This window comes from Pongo abelii, chromosome 8 (assembly GCF_028885655.2).
Source record: "Pongo abelii isolate AG06213 chromosome 8, NHGRI_mPonAbe1-v2.0_pri, whole genome shotgun sequence".
Classification (NCBI taxonomy): Eukaryota; Metazoa; Chordata; class Mammalia; order Primates; family Hominidae; genus Pongo; species Pongo abelii.
In genome coordinates, this window is record NC_071993.2 from 48,665,902 (window position 1) to 48,684,235 (window position 18,334).

Here is an 18,334-nt window from a genome sequence, read left to right on the forward strand (position 1 = left end):
AAAAATAATAGATGTTGGTGTGGATGTGGTTAAAACACTTCTCTACAATGCTGGTAAAAATGGAAACTAGTACAAGCACTATGGAAAGCAGTGTGGAGATTCCTTAGAAAACTAAAAGTAGACCCACCATTCAATCCAGCAATCCCACTACTGGGTAACTACCCAGAGGAAAAGAAATATTTATACAAAAAAGATAGTTGCACATGTATGTTTGCAGCAGCACAATTTGCAATTATAAAAATATGGAATCAGCCCAAATGCCCATCAATCAACAAGTGGATTAAGAAATACCATTCAGCCATAATAAGGAATAAATTAATGGCATTCCCAGCAACCTAGATGGAATTGGAGACTACTATTCTAAGTGAAGTAACTCAGGAATGAAAAACTAAAGATCATATGTTTTCATTCATATGTGGGAGCTAAGCTATAAGGATGCAAATGCATAGAATGATACAATGGACTTTGGGGACACAAGGAAAAGGGTGGGACGGGGGTGAGGGATAAAAAACTACAAATTGGGTTCACTGGATACTGCTCAAGTGACAGGTACACCAAAATCTCACAAATCACCACTAAAGAATTTACTCATGTAACCAAATACCACCTGTTTCCCCCAAAACCTATGGAAATAAAAATATATAAATAAATAAACTACGGCATTCTTCCCAGCAAATATAAAATAAAATGAAAACTCAAGTTTACGTTTTCCTCTCTCCTTTTCGGCAGGACAAATTTTAGAAATGTTTTTAAATAATAACTTTTTTCTTTTTCTGAGACGGGGTCTCCCCTTGTTGCCTAGGCTGGAGTGCAGTGGTGCAATTATAGTTAACTGCAGCCTCAAACTCCTGAGCTCAAGCGATCCTCTGCCTCAGCCTCATGAGTAGGTAAAACTAAAGGCACATGCTACCAAGCCTGGCTAATTTGTTATTTAACTTTTTTTAAATTTTATTATTATTATACTTTAAGTTTTAGGGTACATGTTTTTGTAGAGATGAGCTCTTGCTATGTTGACCAGGCTAAAAATAAACAAATTTTAATTAACTTAAATATTTCTAACACTTTGGGCATTCATGAAAACAGCTCCATCTATGTTGTGAGGTAATGGGATAATACGGCAGTGAAAGTTTGAATAAAAATATTAAACAAGGCCTTAGGAGAAAAGTATAATATACTTATTATAGATACATCACTAAAAAAATTGTCTAGGTTAATACCACTAATTATATTGAAATTAAACTTTGATTCACATGTAAATATAAGTCCTAAATTTGGATTAAATATAATAGATTGAACACAAATTTATTTCCTCTGCCTCTGGAAGTCTCGTTAGTCATATATAAAATACAGTTTACACACAGGATCAAGAGAGAAGGTTGACAGAGATGATTTTTAATAAATGCTGGGACATAAAAAGTAGATAAAGGAGTGGTAAATAACACAGAAGCACAACTTTGGTCCCTACAAAGAGTGACTGGAAGAGAAGCAAGCCAGTTTGTCTTGTAGAACTAAAGGCAGGCTATGAACTTACAGGCAAATGGAAGTTTGGAAAGTAGGGTAAAACATAAAACAAAAGCCAGCAAGGTCAGAAAATCTGTGGTTAGAGCCCCAAGTCCACCTGTCCACCCATCTGATAAGAAACTTAGATGTGTGTTCTCTGGATATACCAAACCTGAGAATTTCTAGGTTCAGAAATACCACGGCTTAAACCTGAGATATAAAGAAAACTGTACACCAAAAATAGAACTCCAACTTGCTTCCCTAATTCTGCTTTTGGAAAGCAAGTAGCCATTCTTTTACTTCCCAGGGAGAAAATTGGGAGACCCTTTCTCAGAAGAAACTGAACTGGCTCGAATAAAGATCCCCAGATAATATACTGAAGTCCCACAAATGAACAGCTAGTTTGGCTTCCAAAACCTCACACTGAGTGCCACCAGTTAACAGAAGTCCTGCTTCCAAATAAAGCCAGGGACCACCACACATTGGAGGGAAGCCTCCAACAAGAGACATCAAAACAACTGAAAAAAGGGATTCATGGGACTAGTCAAAATCAGGAGCAAAACTTAAAAAAAAATCTAAAAACACTCTGAAAAAGATGTAAAATTCAATAGAAATATTAGAGTAAAAAGTCACAGAAACTGAAAAATCGAAGGGGAAAAATTAAAAACCAATGCAGGTATACTGGTCTAAGCAGCTGAGTGTCTGAATAACAAGACTATCAGAAAAAAAGGAACAGAGAAAATAAAAAAATTCTCAAGAAGAGATAGTCTTCAGACTTAGTAGCCTCAATAAAATGAAAAGATTCCCACCAAGCTGTTATGAAATTTCAGAATCTCAGTGAGAGAGAAGCTTCTAAAAAGCTTCCACAGAGACATAAAACCTGGTTATAAATAATGTATCTCACAATGGCAATAGAGTCAAGAACAACACTGTAATGAGAGCACAATTGCAAAATATCTTCAGAACCATAAAGTTTAGATTCAACCTAGAAGTTTACTCTGTATCAAAAAGGGGGGATTTTAAGACTGGCCAGATCCCTAAACATCTCTGCCCAGGAAAATGTGCTCAAGTACAACTAGTGAGGATAACAGGACAGAAGGAAACAGAATCTAGGACTCAGGTGATCCCACACAAGATGGCAGTTATGTGAGATCCCAAAAGACTTCAAGGAGCTAGCACAGAAAAGCGGACATCGAGCATATTTAGGGAAAGCCACTCTATATTGAACTAGGATGACAAAATGCCAAAGAAAGTTACCCCCCACCCCTGGCAAAAAGAAAAAAAAAAGGAACATATGTGTTTTAGCTGATGGAAAGTATCTTTGAAAGGCATGTGATAAATGCTGCAACACTTAGGGGGAAAACAGCTGTTAGAAAACAGGCAAATGAATATAGTCAGAAAATTAGCTTCAGGCTAAAAAAAGAAAATGGATGTGAAAGCAAACAGACCAGCCAGGGGCTACTTATTGCATTTGGCTGGGTAAAGTAACATAGGCTAGGGAAAAAGAGATGATCCAGGAAAAGTGCCGAAATGCTCAGATTTCAGAACTGTTTCAGAGAAAGAATGAAGGACATATAATGCAGAGGCACAGTGAAAACATCATATGACTTAGCAGTGAATAGAATTTGCATAGTCATAATCATGTAAATATTACTGATTTAATTAAAAAGTGTGCTACAATTGGAAGAAACAGAGGGAGAAAAATAAGGTCATGGTGTAGTGAGGAAGGTATGCTTTCACCTGCTACGACAAAGTCAATGGACAGTGCTGATAACTATTCTATTTTTGTTATTTGTTATTCTGTGTTTGTTATTTTGTTATTTGTTAATTCTTAGCTATTCTATTTTTGTTATTTGATTAAGAATATGATTAAATATTTAAGGCAGATCTTTATACCACAACCAGAGTATTGAAATTTAACTTAAATGTCAGAAATTCTTAAAATTTCTAAGCTGAAGACTTCTCTGAGTAAATTTTATACTCAGGAAAATACAAAAAGAAGTCCAGTCTATCACCACTCGGTCCCCATTATAATTTAAAGGAATCAAGAGAGACATATTTTTATATCAAACTGTCAATTTCTTAACTTTTTGACTGTTTACGTACATGCTTTGTATAGTTGCTTTTTCTTTTTTCTTGTACTAAGAATGAAAAAGAAAATGGTCACTTCTGATACAAATACCATAAAATAAGAGTAGTAGCTAATGTCTTACTAATTACTCCTAAATAAGAAAAAAATCCATTTTAAAAAATTACTTTCAACAATTTACATTTAAATTATCTGGCATGATAAATCTCATAAAGTAAAATCTAATAACTTAGTTTTACTTTTTGATCTAGTTTACTTTTTGTTTCTTTTACATACACATGAAAGAATCCTTGTGCATAAAAGAGCAAAAAAAAAAAATGAGGACAGATGAAAAAGTTAGCTAATAAAAAAGTTTAACTGTTGCATATATGAGCCATGAGTATTTTCTCATTCTGCATTTACACATAGCTTACTTTATTTGCCAGAATCTAAGAGTTAACAGTTCTAAGAACTACTTTCTGGCTAGGCACCTACCTCTGGATGCACCAGAATCCCTGTAAGCATCTCAAACCACACTTAGTGATCATCTACTAATATGTCACTAAAAACAAAACAACTGGAAAGTAACTTATCTTAAATTTAAATTTTAAAATGACTATACAAACCTGATTGGACATGGCGTCTGCAGCACAAAAAATCTTTTTTTTCTAAAAAAAAAAAAAGGACAGCATAATGAAAGCTCCAAGAGGACTTGGGCCATGCTTTGTTTCCTACACTGCCTCCACCTTTGATGCTGGAAGGGCCTTGCAGGCAAACATTCCTACCACTGAAGAGTGAGGGACATGGAATAGCTTTTGTTTTTACCTCTTCCATGCTCTCTATGTGTGAGAAGCCCATAGCTCTGGAAGGAACTGGGAAAAACAACTCTGACATGGTTTGGATATTTTCCCCCTCCAAATCTCATGTTAAAATATGACCCTTAATGTTGGAGACAGGGCCTAGTGGGAAGTGTTTGGGTAATGGTGGTGGATTCCTTATGAATGGCTTGGTGCCATCCCCATGGTAAGAAGCAAATTCTCATTCTGGTAGTTTAAAAGAGTGTGACACCTTCCCTCTACCTGCCTCTCCCTCCCTTCTCACTGGGTGGAACCACCTGCTTCCGCTTTGTCTTCCATCATGATTGTAAGCTTGCTGAGGCTCTCACCAGAAGCAGATGTTGAAGCCATGTTTGTACAGCCTGAAGATCTATGAGCCAATTAAACCTCTTTTTGTTATAAATTACCCAGCCTTAGGTACCTCTTTATAGTAACACAAAAATGAACACAAATTCTAACCAGAAATAACTTACTCAAGACAGGCAAAGTCTACTCAAAACTACAAAAAGAAAGGTTACAAACTCCCATATTTTACTGTGCTGCATTACTTCCCATATTATTATAGATCCTCACTTGTATTCTTGCTGCTTAAATCAACTGGAAAACTTGGCCGTGTATGGCTTTCTAGCAAACAAACGAGGATTTAACTTAACATTAAGGAAAATAAGCAGAAGTAGGGCATGTTTAAATTTACATCAGATGAAAAGGTTAATAACTTAAAAGTTTTGAGAAGCATAAACTTGGATGTGATAAATGCATGTGATCAGAGGACTGTGCAAGAGGAGGCCAAAATCACAGATTCAATCTCTGTTGATGAACAACTATGTTTTTTTTATTATTTGTTTAAGTGGAAACCAAGCTGAAGCCTAAGTTCTGTCTTTAAAATATACTCTTAGGAGCAAGGGAAAAGGGGCAAAGAATTATAAAAAAAGATAAATCTATGACTCCTCCATCACACGACAAATTGTGTTGATAAAAAGATGGCAAAATGTATAAATAAAAAATTTACATGATTTCACTAACCGAGTAACAACTAAAAAAAGTATATCACGTATTAAAATAAGACAAGTGAATATGTGAAAAGTTGAAAAAATTAAACCAATATGAGTTTTTCTAAATATTTTCTATAATACATCTGATCAAATAACAAGAGTTTTCAATCTCTTTCTTGGCAGAATAAACAATGTTGTCTCACCATCTGTTTGAGATTTTCTCAGGAATATCGTGCTTGCCTTTGGATGGTCAGAAGGGTTGGGCTCCAAAGGTATATCTATAGAGGGAGAGAAAAAAAATATGTGATCATTTATAAAAATTTATCAACTCATTTATTTGACTGCTGCATTTAGGCTATTTCACTACCTCTACTTTTATTCTTATCCATTGAAATGAATGTATAGACAGACGATAGAGCCAGGCAAGATGGCACATGCCTGTAGTCCCAGCTACTCAGGAGGCTGAGATGCAAAAATCACTTGAGCCCAGGTCAGGAATTTGAGGCCAGCATGAGTAACATGGTGAGACCCTCCTTTATTTAAAACAAAAAAAAGGTAAATTTGCCTTTAAGTTGTGTAAAATCAACTGCATAGAATAAAACAAGATGGCAGTATGTTTTAAAAGACAGGTCTATTTTATAGGCAAAATATAAGATGTAATCTGGAATTTTTAAAATTTTTAAAAAGTAAATTCAGCATATCTGTCTCTTCCATGTCATTCTGAGGACACAGAACCTTAGTTCTGTTGAGTAGCTGTCTTCCATAGTCACATGAGATCTCTAAGTCTTCATTTCTTCATTAGCAAAATGTAGGGAGAACATATATAGGCCTTATTTGTATTGCAAAGAGCCAAATGAGACATACATAAACTGTGCTGTAATCCTAAAGAATGACAATAAAGAGCCTTTTTTGAGCTCTCATCCAACACTACCCATCTATTAACTGGTGTGAAAAATCACTCAGAGGCTTTCCTTACACCACCAAGTGGAGTATGTTTACACAAGTACTTACATGCTTTGTGTATAAAGGTATAATGAATTAATTCACATATTTGTTTATTCTAAATTCTTAAATATCTTGGAAAATGAGTATAGTACTCCAAGTTACAAAGTCACACTCATCATGAGTCTTAATTATTCCACCTCTGAAAAAAATAAAAGCCCAACCAAAGTTTTTTTTTTTTTTTTTTTTTCACTTTAAGTTCTGGGATACATGTGCAGAACATGCAGGTTTGTTACATAAGTATACATGTCCCATGGTGGTTTGCTGCAGCTATTAACCCACAATCGAGATTTTAAGCCTCACATGCATGAGGTATTTGTCCTAATGCTCTCCCTCCCTTTTTCCCCCACCCCCTGATGGGCCCCAGTGTATGATGTTCCTTTCCCTGTGTCCATGTGTTCTCATTGTTCTTTTTGCTTAGGATTGTCTTGGCTATACAAAGCCCAATCAAAGTTTAAATAGAAGAGCTATAAGACATTTCCTCTACAGTAATAAACCTCTGGCATTTAAATGAAACCAAAAAGCCAGTGGATTTAGTATCTTTATGATAAAATGTTTTCTATTTGGAAAAATTTAGTTTTTATTCAAGAACCATATTGTTACCCAGAATTCTTTTTACTTAGATTCACCTCTTTGCAAAATTTTAGAGGCAAACCAACTGTTTTCTCTTTTCTACCCCCTCCCATACCCCACCTCTCCCAGCAGTGTAGAGACTGAAAAACTCTAACTTTCTTATTTTGAACAAGATGCTATGGTCAGGAGGGGGAAGGACAAAGGGGAAGCCATGGCAACAAACACTCTTACACAGGCAAGGTCTGACATTTTAACCTTCAATCTTTATAATACACATTCAAAGCCTACATTTACGTTTTGTCTTTCGAAAGTTTTGACCACAAATCATCCGCACCTCTCTTTTAGAATGAGGAGGTAAATAATGTCTGTTAAGTCACCAGAATAAATCTGGAGACACATTTTGTGTTAAAGTAAGAATTTTAAAGTAATCAGAGCCTCTTAGGTAAACTTCTTTGGGGAAACCACCCCACACGCATTTTTCTGCAGCCCTGGCCATGACATTTCACACCTTTCCCAATTATTTTAAGCACCCTCCATTTTCTTTCCTTCTGTGTTCAGATTAGTTAGAAGAAACTAAGCAGCTTCTATCAAGGTGACTTAAAGCAACCCATATAGTCTCTCCTATGGCAACCTGCATTCTGATTTTAAATAAGAAATCCCCAAATATTTCAGTATGAATTGTCCTGAGATTTGGCTACTTTAACAAAGGAAACAATTAGGCACATACCTGGTTCCTTCACTTAGGTACTATCTGGATAGGTATAAAAAGAATGAGATGGGTACTGGAAAGTTGGGATATTTGAGTTTTTATTGAGAAAAGGAAGAGAATATTCCAAAGAAGCCTCAACAAAGTCCCACAGGATACTAAACAGAGCTACAGACAAGAACAGCCATAAATAAATGGTCCCATGCCAGAAGGGGAGAATGAGATGAGGGAGCAAGAATTGGGAGTTTTGGAGGGAAGGAAAAAATAAACTAACTGGACTCTGTGGAGAAACACTAAGGGGTGGAAACGCAAGGCAAGCCAGGTTTTGTTCCTGGAGAGCCCTAGGATAGCTGGCTACAGGCAGAAAGGAGCCTGAGGTGGGGGATGCCTCCCAGAGGACCCTGGGGATAGCAGCAGCCAGAAGTGTGCCAAGGGCAGAAGGCACCTGTCACCTCCTTACCTTCAGGCATCTCCGGTTCACAGATGTGGTGCATGTGGAGGCCCTCACCAGCTTCAAAAGTCACCTCACCAGGCTCTACAGCCGCAGCCACAGGCACTCCTGCTATCAGGTCCCCAGCTGCTGCCTCATAGATCTCAGACTCACAGTGACACACCGACCCCTCGTGCTGGTGCAACTCGGGGCTGGCCCTGGGACACACACAACAGGTCAGTATGTTTCCCATGGGGTGCCTCTACTCCTGTCACCACCTGTGCCTCTGCTCACAGCTTTGGCCACACACTCCCGCTGCCCCAGGCCGAGGCTATGCTGCACATGCAGAGATGGTCTTGCCCGCTGCTCGCCTGCCCACCTCGCAGCCCAGCCCCAGCCCCGGCTGGGGCTGCAGGCCAAGGCCCGTGCCCTGCCGCCTCCCCTGAGTTGACTTGTCTGGGAGAGTGAAGACCAGCCAGCTTATTTAATAGGTTGTGAACCCAACAAGCGCTGAGAGACACAACAACTGCCTGAAGAGAGAACAGATGGAGCTCCTCCTTCTTCTGTAGTCACCTACAGACTGAAGCCCACTGGCCCAGGTGGGAGCCCAGGCTTGTGGCTCACAATGCCCTGCCCTACACTTCACAATGCCCTCCCTGACAGCTCACAATGCCCCACTCTGGCTGCCACCCCTCCCCCACAGCTCAGAATGTCCCTGCCTGGCCTGCCCCACCCTGTGACTTATGCTGCTGCTGCTCTCCTGGCCCCTTGTGCAGTGCCAGTGGGACTAAGATTTTCATTCATCAACAGCTTCCTGAGCTTTTTAGTCCTAAGGAAAGCATAAGGTGTTTCCTTACTTGAAGCCATCTTCCTCTATGAGTTCTATACAAACCCTCAGTGAGTAGAGTGGGTCCCATTAGCAACCCAGTTGAACAATTTTTATTTGCTGACTCAATGTAGATACACCTGAATTGTTGACTGCTTTTGTAACTAAATACTCCTCTCCTGTCTTCCAATGAGTGGTAGTTTTTGTCTGCAGCTTGACCATAGCAGTCCCTGGGGCCCTAGCTCTACTCTCAATAAAGAGTTATGGCTGTGTGTCTTGAATCACACGTTAGGACCCATCCCGCCTCCACCTCCTTCTCCATAAACTAGAAACCTAACTTGTCCCTCCAAGTTCTGAAATGCTGAAACTTACCAACTCCCTTTTCTCCCCTCTGTTTCTTCCTTCCATGGCAAGGACTTTCAGATTTTCTCTCTTTTACTAACAAAGCATTAAGCATGATTTTATCATACAAAATAGAGAGCTGTAAAGTGGGGTACCACAGTCCTAACTCAATAAAGATGAATGTTCAACATCTGGCAATCAGTATGTGCCTGACAGTGTTCTAACTATGCTATGCTCATTTAACCCTCAGAACAATCTCATTTTACAGGTTTTACAGAAGACATTGAAATGGAGAGGTAAGTTATCTCCCCAAGGTCACACGACTGCTCAGGCTGGGGCCACAATTTGATCCCAGGTAGTATGAATTCCCCAATTACTCAAGCGTGATTATCAGAAAGTGTATTGGTCCATTTTCACACTGCTATAAAGAAATACCTAAGGTTGAGTAATTTATAAAGGAAAGAGGCTTAATTGACTCACGTTCTACATGGCTGGGGAGGCCTCAGGAAACTTACAATGACAGTGGAAAAGGAAGCAGGCACTTCTTACATGGTAGCAGGCCAGAGAGCATGAGCGTGTGAAGGAGCAACTGTCAAACACGTATAAAACCATCAGGTCTCATGAGAACTCACTCACTATCATGAGAACAGCATGGGGAAAACTGTCCCCATGATCCAGTCATCTCCCACTGGGTCCCTCCCTCAACACGTGGAGATTATGGGATTACAATTCAAGATGAGATTCGGGTGGGGACATGCCCAAACCATATCAGAAAGTAAAGGTAGAAGTCAAGCTTGGAGGGAAAGTGACATAGTAGATCAGTATATTTTTAAAAGAAAAACATTTTTTTATGTGGATTTTAAAATGCCTCCACTTCATTCAACATTGATTAAGTCCCTTCTCCATGCCAGTCACTGTATGTGTGAAACAGTCCTTTCACATCTTTTTTTTTTCTTTTTAGATGGAGTCTTGCTCTGTCACCAAGGCAGGAGTGCACTGGCGTGATCTAGGCTCACTGCAAGCTCCGCCTCCCATGTTCACGCCATTCTCCTTTCTCAGCCTCCCAAGTAGCTGAGACTACAGGCGCCCACCACCACACCAGGCTATTTTTTCTGTTTTTAGTAGAGACAGGGATTCACCGTGTTAGCCAGGATGGTCTCGATCTCCTGACCTCATGATCCGCCTGCCTCAGCCTCCCAAAGTGCTGGGATTACAGGAGTGAGCCACCGTGCCAGGCCAAAACAGTCCTAACTCTTAATGCTCATAGGCAGATACAAAAATAAAGGCTTAAGGAGTTCAGGTTTCTGAGACCACACTGCCGGACAGGGTATAAACCTGAGATACAGACCCACCTCTATTTGACCCCAAATTTGATGCTGGGATGGTTTTAATTTTATTCTGAAAATTTGAGTTATTGAACCATACACAGGTGAAGAGTCTCTGTCAGATGTGTGTATAGTGGTCTGTATAATAAGGAAGGACTGAAGGAAGTAACAAGACCAATTAAGAGACTTTATCTAAAAGAAGAATAATGATAAAGGCAGTGGCAGTGACAAAAGTGGAGGAAAAATTTTCCGATCATTTCAGAGATGGAATAGGAAGTGTGTGGTCAAGAGATGTGAAAGAAGAGGTGAAGTAGAGGGAAAACAGAGCTGCTCAGGCTCTGCTGGGGAAGACTGGCTATGTAGCGGTGCCTTCCTCCTGGCAGAGAATGTAGGAAGAGAAATAGGTAAGGAGGAAAAGATAGTTTTTTACTCTCAGTGTCACATAAAATGGAATTCTATGGTCAAAAGTTGAATATAAATCTATGTAGGCTAAGTCCATTTGTGACATTCCAACATATGTTTCAAAAATAACACACATACTAAATCAAACCATTAAGAGTAACTGGGGAAATTTTCTAAAATTTGCATGCTAATAATGTCACCATTTTTCATTTATTACTTTCATGGAGCAATTCTGAATTTATGGTTATAGCAAATGAGGCACCTTGTATAAAATAAAGCTACTACATGAAACAAAACATTTAAAATTCTATTGTCCTCAGAGAATAGAGAATGCAACTGAAGCCGTGGGCATGGAAGTGATTACCTTGAGAAATTGTGTACAGTAAGAAGAATTGGGAGGAAAAAAAACCCTGGAGAATAGGGTGATTTCCACGGCATTAAGTGAAGCTTGGCAAAGTGAGCACTGGGAGTCAAGAGACCTGCATATAAATCAGGAATGGCTGCCTCTGTAAGTCATTAGAAAGGAGATGATGTCTGCTTTTCATTTCTGTAACAGCAGCACCTAACACAGTGCCTGGTCAATGGTACTCAACATGTATTATCTCAATGCACAGAGTGAAATGTTGCCAGGAGGGCAGGAAAGCTACAAATTGGCTATGATAACTTAGTGATTGGGCTTGTGTGTGTGTGTGAGTGAGCTGGATGTCAGGTAATGGGTAAAGTATTGAACTGGAGGTGAGAAAACAATGACACAAACTGAGGGCTTCTCTTTCCGAGTATTTGGCTTGGAGAAGAGAGATGTAGGTAGTAGTTAAAGGGTAAATATGGTAAAGAAAGCCTTTTATTCCAAGATTCAACAAAAAGGGTGAGTATACTTCTATGTTAAAGGGAAAGAGCCAACAGAGAAAATACATTTTTGAGTTTAGAAGAGAAGGAAGAACGAATCCAGAAGGGCCCCCAAAAGGCACAAGTGCACGCAATCCAGATCAGGGCAGATTAGCTTTGGACTTCTACAAAAGCAAGATGGGAGAAAGGAACATGTCATTCCAGAAATGTTTCTGGTAGAGGAAAGGTTTAGGAAGAGACCCTTTGATGACCTTTATTTTAATAGACTTTTCAAAAAACTACTGTGGGAAAAAGGATACTATGTATAGAAAAGTCTACAGTTCTTGATACATCTAACAACAACAACAAAAAAGCTTGGTACACTAAACAAAACCCAACTAATATCTTCCCTAAAAGTGGATAACTGGAAAAGCAATTTGAGCATAAACCAAGTAGTTCAATTACCAATAAGTATATCAAAAAAGTGAAACATGAGTTTAATTGTTCCCACAGAGAGTTAAAAGAAGTAACAACAACTTTCGGGGAAGAGGAAAAAAGAAGAAAATTATATGCAATTCCAAAATGTGTGAATATTTACAAATTCTAACATAAGATCACTACAAAAAGGACCAGAAGAATCATCATCATAGGAAGCAATGGGTAATTTCAAAAATCAGGGAAGAAGGGATGATTCACATGTAATTTAATTTTGTTGAAAATATTTAAGTTCGAGGACAAAAATAGGTGATATGTTGAAATGTGGGAAACCACAGTGGAAAAAAAAAGAATTCAAGAAAGTTCAATTTCAGTAACCAATATCTAGTAAAACCCTCAGGACCTAGTGGCTACAATCTGCGTTAATAGCATCTGAAGACCTAGAAATATCATTAGGTACCATTTTGGATAATTTTTGTAGACTTGAGATGATGTCTATTTAAAGTTACAAAATAGTGTCTGCACTTAACAACAGACACACTCTGCATGACTTTACTTTACTTTTTATTTTTTTGAGACAGTCTCACTCTGTCCCCTAGGCTGGAGTGCAGTGGCACAATCTCGGCTCACTGCAACCTCTGCCTCCTGGGTTCAAGCGATTCTCCAGCCCTCAGCCTCCTGAGTAGCTGGGATTACAGGCGCACATCACCATGCCCAGCTAATCTTTGTATTTTTAGTAGAGATGGGGTTTCACCATGTTGGTCAGGCTGGTCTTGAACTCCTGACCTCATGATCTGCCCACCTCGACCTCCCAAAGTGCTGGGATTTCAGGCGTGAGCCACCGCACCCGGCCCACAGATATCCATGACTTTAAAAATGGAAGAATTTTAAACTCTCTAAACAGGAAAATATTGGGAAACATTGTTATGAAAATAGATTTTAAAACATTTTGGTTGAAGATAATATTGAAGTACATTAAGAAAAATCATATCCTACCATGACACTGGCAAGTCTGAGAGAGCAAAAAGAAATAACTTAGAGTACTGTGATTTGAATTAATCAGGAGCTTGATTCTGAAATCAATTCTGAAATGAGCTGAGACCTTGTTTCTTTATGGCTCCAAAGTAAACTAATTCATCCATTCATTCAATACCTATTTAGTACCTGAACCCTTAGCAAACATGCCGCACACTGTATGTAAGTTCTGGGGCTATTGCTTGGACCAACATAAACAACGTTCTTATTCTTGTTAAACTTATCTTCCAGTAAGGGTGTTAACAGACCATGTTGCCTGCTTTACCTAGGATGACTACTGATCTCCAGCTATTGGATCTTCATTCCAGACAACAGGGTAGAGAGAGTAAAGAAGAAGGAAGGTTTTTTAGAAGGTACTCATAGCACAGTGCTTACAAAATATTGGCTTAAAACTTAGTCACAAGACCATACCTAGCTGCAGGAGAGGTTCAAAAGACATGATCATATAGCTAGGGTAATGAATACAGAAGAAACAACTGGATATGGAAAATAAACTAGCATGCCATTCCACAATCTCTAAAGAAAGATTAGGGAAGTTTTGGCTTAGAGCAAGAATAATCACAATAAAATTTTACAATCCTTTGCAAGCATATATGAAAACATACAAAAAAGGTTGTAATGATCTTTTCTTAAGCTGAGAGGACAGAACAAATGAGAAAAATTAAATTATTAAATGAAACTTTGGTTTAGAGGTAAGAAAGATTTTATGACAGTCAAGAGATCAGGGTTATACAGTATATTATGTGAATGTTGTGACTCGTTGGTTTCATCTTGGATATCATAACTTGACATTTTGTAAAAGTCGTTTTTCATGAGAATTTTTTCAGGTGCCCTATAACGTCCTGTCCCATCAGAAGTGAATAATAATCTTCCATATTCATGAGATATCTTAATGGCATCTTCTACAGTCTTCCATTGTTTAGTTTAGGTAAACCTGGGAATCACTTTTGGGTATTGTCTCATCCAACTTCTGTTACCTGTCCACAGCATAAGTCATGAAGGTCTTGGATATTTTGCGCTCTATCAATTAATTCATCATGAATCCTGGAGTTATTTGCTGTTCCAATCATTTGTCCTACTTCGCTTCCCTTAAGCATAATGAATTTACCACCATTAACTTCTAAACCATATGGAATTTGTAGATGTGATTTGACTTTGTAAGCAAAAATTCTATGGATGTCTTGAAATTTGTGCCTACTATAAAACTTATTTTCAGTAGAGATTATATTTCTGCACTCAGGCAGCTATGTAACTTTCACTGTTATTCCTGGTCAGGCTTTCCAGATGCGATGATAACCTCCTAGGTTCTCTGGAAGATGGACATATTCTTCAGGATGACTTTATAATATTTTGTTAGGTAAAATCTTTTATCTATCTAAATCAATAGTTCCTAATGTCTTGAGTAACAAGACTAGTACTTTTTATTTTTGTTAGCTCTGTGAGTTAATGTGACCAATGCCTGAGGTTGAGTAATCAGGCCAGTATCAGGCTGGTCTTTGCCAGAACGTTTTGCCTAATACATTTCTCTATTGTTTTCTACAGGTCACAGGATGTTAATACGGGTTCTAGAATGTAATTTTTAAAAATGTTTTGTGAACGACTAGCAACATGGTAATTTAATTTTCCAATATAATTTACAAGTGAAATGTGTAGGACTCCAATAAGGCACAATGACCTAGATCCTGAGTATGATCCCGTCGGAAGAAGCAAATACTGAGTTGAACAAGCTCACTCATGTCTGCTTACACCAGTCACTTTTGAACGCTCAATGGCAGGCAGGGGGAATGACCTGTGTTTGGCAGATGTCCACTCAGTATGACCCTGGATTGGACATATAGTTACCTTGGGTCAGGCCAGCCATGTGTTGTTGGACTATTCCTTGCAGATACACTCTTAGTGACTGTTAAAGTTCCTGAGTCATTAGGTGCCTGTGGACTATGCCCACTGATATTTGCGTTAGGTGCAAGCTGCCTAGCTGTGCTGACACTGACTGAAGCTGTGAGGTTTCACAATGACATGGCAGCCAATTACATATGCTCAGATGTACCATGTATCAAGAGTTATTCACATAATCCATTAGGCAATATCATTCTACACACAGGCAGTAGTAAAGGGAATAAAAAACCACAACAATGACTCGGGAGACCAATGTACCTCCAGAAGAGTCCAGTGGGTCCAGAAGCCCTTTGGATACTGGTCAGAGGCTCCTTTTGGGCAGAGATCACAGCAGCAGCCACCAGGTATGGAGAAGTCCTTAGAGTTCTCATGGACAAAGCTTCTGAAGGCATCTTGGACAAGACCTTGTCTTTGCTGGTTTCATGATCCTCTGCAGATGGGTCCATTCTCATTTTCTCAGCCACCTTTCACTTCCTATCAGTTCGTTTCAGGTCTCTCATGATCCCAGGCAGCGGTAGTTGTTATCATCTCAGTCCAATCATATATGTTTATCTCTTTGGGGATGAGGGGACAACTTCATTGTGGACTTAATTCTACTGGAGATGAGTGACCCCATTTTAAGACATTGGGATCACAAATTATTATCACATGTCATCAGGGCAGACAATAGCTACAACCTGGGGCTGAAAGCAGATGACTCCATTTATTCTAGAAACATTCTGTCTTGATTATGGTGCCAGTTACTGCGAGGGACTTCCTTTTCTCCACCTATTTTTTACAAGGTTTGAGTCTGAACTGCTAATATTCTACTGATTTATGGATGAAGGGACTGACTGCACCATTTCAGCCTGTCACAGCACTTGCACCAATACTTCCACTTTAAGAGTTTTCCACCTTGTCCAGAACTACAGTCCATTAATCCCCTCATTTTCTCTCTTAAGAGAATAAACAACACATCTCATGTACATACCCACACCCCTCTTCTCCCAAATACCAAATACACAAAAATCCAATCTCTTTCCTACCTAAGCAATTTTAGATAGTCACTTTGTCATAATTACTTTAAGCTCCCTGACTCAATGCTTGTCTTTTCTCTGGCAAAATCTCATCCCTGGATGAGCACCACTTTGTGTTGGCTCAATGACACCACTCAGCTGAACCAGAAAAATATCAAAAAGTGGTCAGAATGTCATCATAAATTCAAATTAATTACACAACAAATTGGCCCTAAATATTTCCAAAAATCAATAAAACTTTTGTTTCTCCAATGACATCATTTCTTCAGAAACCCAACATGTATAACCAATCTTTTCTATGTTCCTCTAACTTTCATTCTACTTCTTTCACCTGAATATCTTGCCATATCATTCAAGGAGAAAATATATCCCGTTAGGCAAGAGCCGATCATCCTCTCATCACCTAAGAAAATAATATGCACAGGATGCACCCACCTCATCTTTCTCTGCCTCATCATGTCAGAAAAAGTACCTCTCCTTTTCTCACAAGGCAAATCTGAGATAAAAGATTTACATGGCCTGTAATTCCAGCACCTGGGGAGACCAATGCAGGCAGACTACTTCAGCCTACGATTTTGAAACAAGCCCAAGCACCTTAGGGAAACCCATCTCTAAAACAAATACAAACAAATAAGTAGCTGAGCGTGGTGGTGCGGTGGCACATGCCTGTAGTCCCAGCCACTCAGGGTGGGGAGCACTGAGGTGGGAGGATCACCTGAGCCTGGAAGGTTGAGGCTGTAGTGAGCCGTGATCACACCACTGCACTCCAGGTGGGGCAACACATATTTTTAAAAGGATCTTCTCTGTTAAAAATGATCAAATAAACAGATGGCTATGAGGCTGAGGTGGTTCCAGTACGCTCAGTTCCTCCTTCAACAAACCAAAACTTGACTCAATTAAATAATAAAAGGAAACTTAAGCTTAACCAATCAGAAACCACTAACTACCATCTAACCAGAGACTTTCCACTGTAATGTTCCAAATGAGGCCACTGCTGCACTTTACCCAATCAAGTATTTTCTTTTTCTTCCATATTCACCATATAAAAGCCTTCCCCCACCCTCCCTAAGCCTCTCTGTTGGAGCTCAGGGATGTTTGCAGTCTCGGGCTGCCTGGTTTATGCATTTCTGAATGCTCAAATATACTTCCTAATGTTCCAAAGAGCCTAATTGTATCTTTTAACAGCTCTCATGGTTATGTCATTGTTTCTGGATTTTCAAGTTCTACCTCCTTCATGGGATTGATTCTCAGTATGTGAACACGTTCTCTTCTACCATCATAAAGACTCTCCTAATATGGGCAGTTTCTTACAAAACTATACACAATCTTACTATGTGATCCAGCAGTTGCACTCCCTAGGTCTTTATCCAAATGACCAGAAAGCTTATGTCCACACAAAAACCTGCACACAGATGTTTATAGCAGCTATTAAAATATCTGCCAAAAGTTAGGAGGAACCAAGATGTCCTTAAGTAGCTTAATGATAAATACAAATGTGATATATTTAGAAAATGAAATATTAATCACCTCTGAAAAGAAATGAGCTATTACTAACTGTGTATTACACACTAAATGCATATTACTAACTGAAAGAAGCTAATCTGGAAAGTTATCTACTCTATGATTCCAAGTATATAACATTCAGAAAAATGCAAAACTATGGAGAGTGAAAAGATTGGTGGTTTCCAATGGTTAGGAAAAGAAAGGATAAATAAATAGAGCACAAGATTATTACAGCAATGAAAATACACTGCAGGATATCATAACAGCTATAATGATACATTCATTATACATTTCATTCTCATTATACATTTCTCCAAGCCCTTAGAATGTGTGCCACCAAGAGTATTGCTCTGGGTGATGACGATGTGTCAATGTAAGTTCACTGACTATAATAAATATTCTACTCTGGTGTAGGAGATTGTTGGTGGAGTGACCCAAGAGTGTACAGGAATCGAGGGCATATGGGAACTCTGGACTCTGCACTCCATTTTGCTGTACACTCAAATCTACTCTAAAATAATAATGTATCTTTAAAAATCTGTTACTATCATGTAGCCCTTTTCAAGTCTCCAACTGCTCTGAGCCAGTTCTATTAAATCTCAGAAAACACTGGTTAATAAGC

General features: G+C 38.9%; 1 protein-coding gene across 4 annotated transcripts in view; it reads right to left on the minus strand.

The window, feature by feature from the left end:
• LOC129048443 (cyclin-Y-like protein 2) overlaps positions 1-8,710 on the minus strand; it is a 35,885-nt gene extending 27,175 nt beyond the window's left edge. For 2 of the 4 annotated variants that reach the window (XM_054523250.2, XM_054523249.2), the window contains exons 1-4: positions 8,138-8,700; positions 5,600-5,674; positions 4,195-4,236; positions 3,607-3,641 (exon numbers count right to left, since the gene is read on the minus strand). In XM_054523250.2, coding sequence (XP_054379225.2) covers positions 3,607-3,641; positions 4,195-4,236; positions 5,600-5,674; positions 8,138-8,360 — 375 coding nt within the window. In that variant the 5' untranslated portion in view covers positions 8,361-8,700. Of the gene's footprint in view, positions 1-3,606; positions 3,642-4,194; positions 4,237-5,599; positions 5,675-8,137 lie in introns of all 4 variants that reach the window. The other 2 variants (XM_054523251.2, XM_054523253.2) reach the window with 2 other exon arrangements.
• Between the last annotated feature and the right edge of the window lie 9,624 nt (positions 8,711-18,334).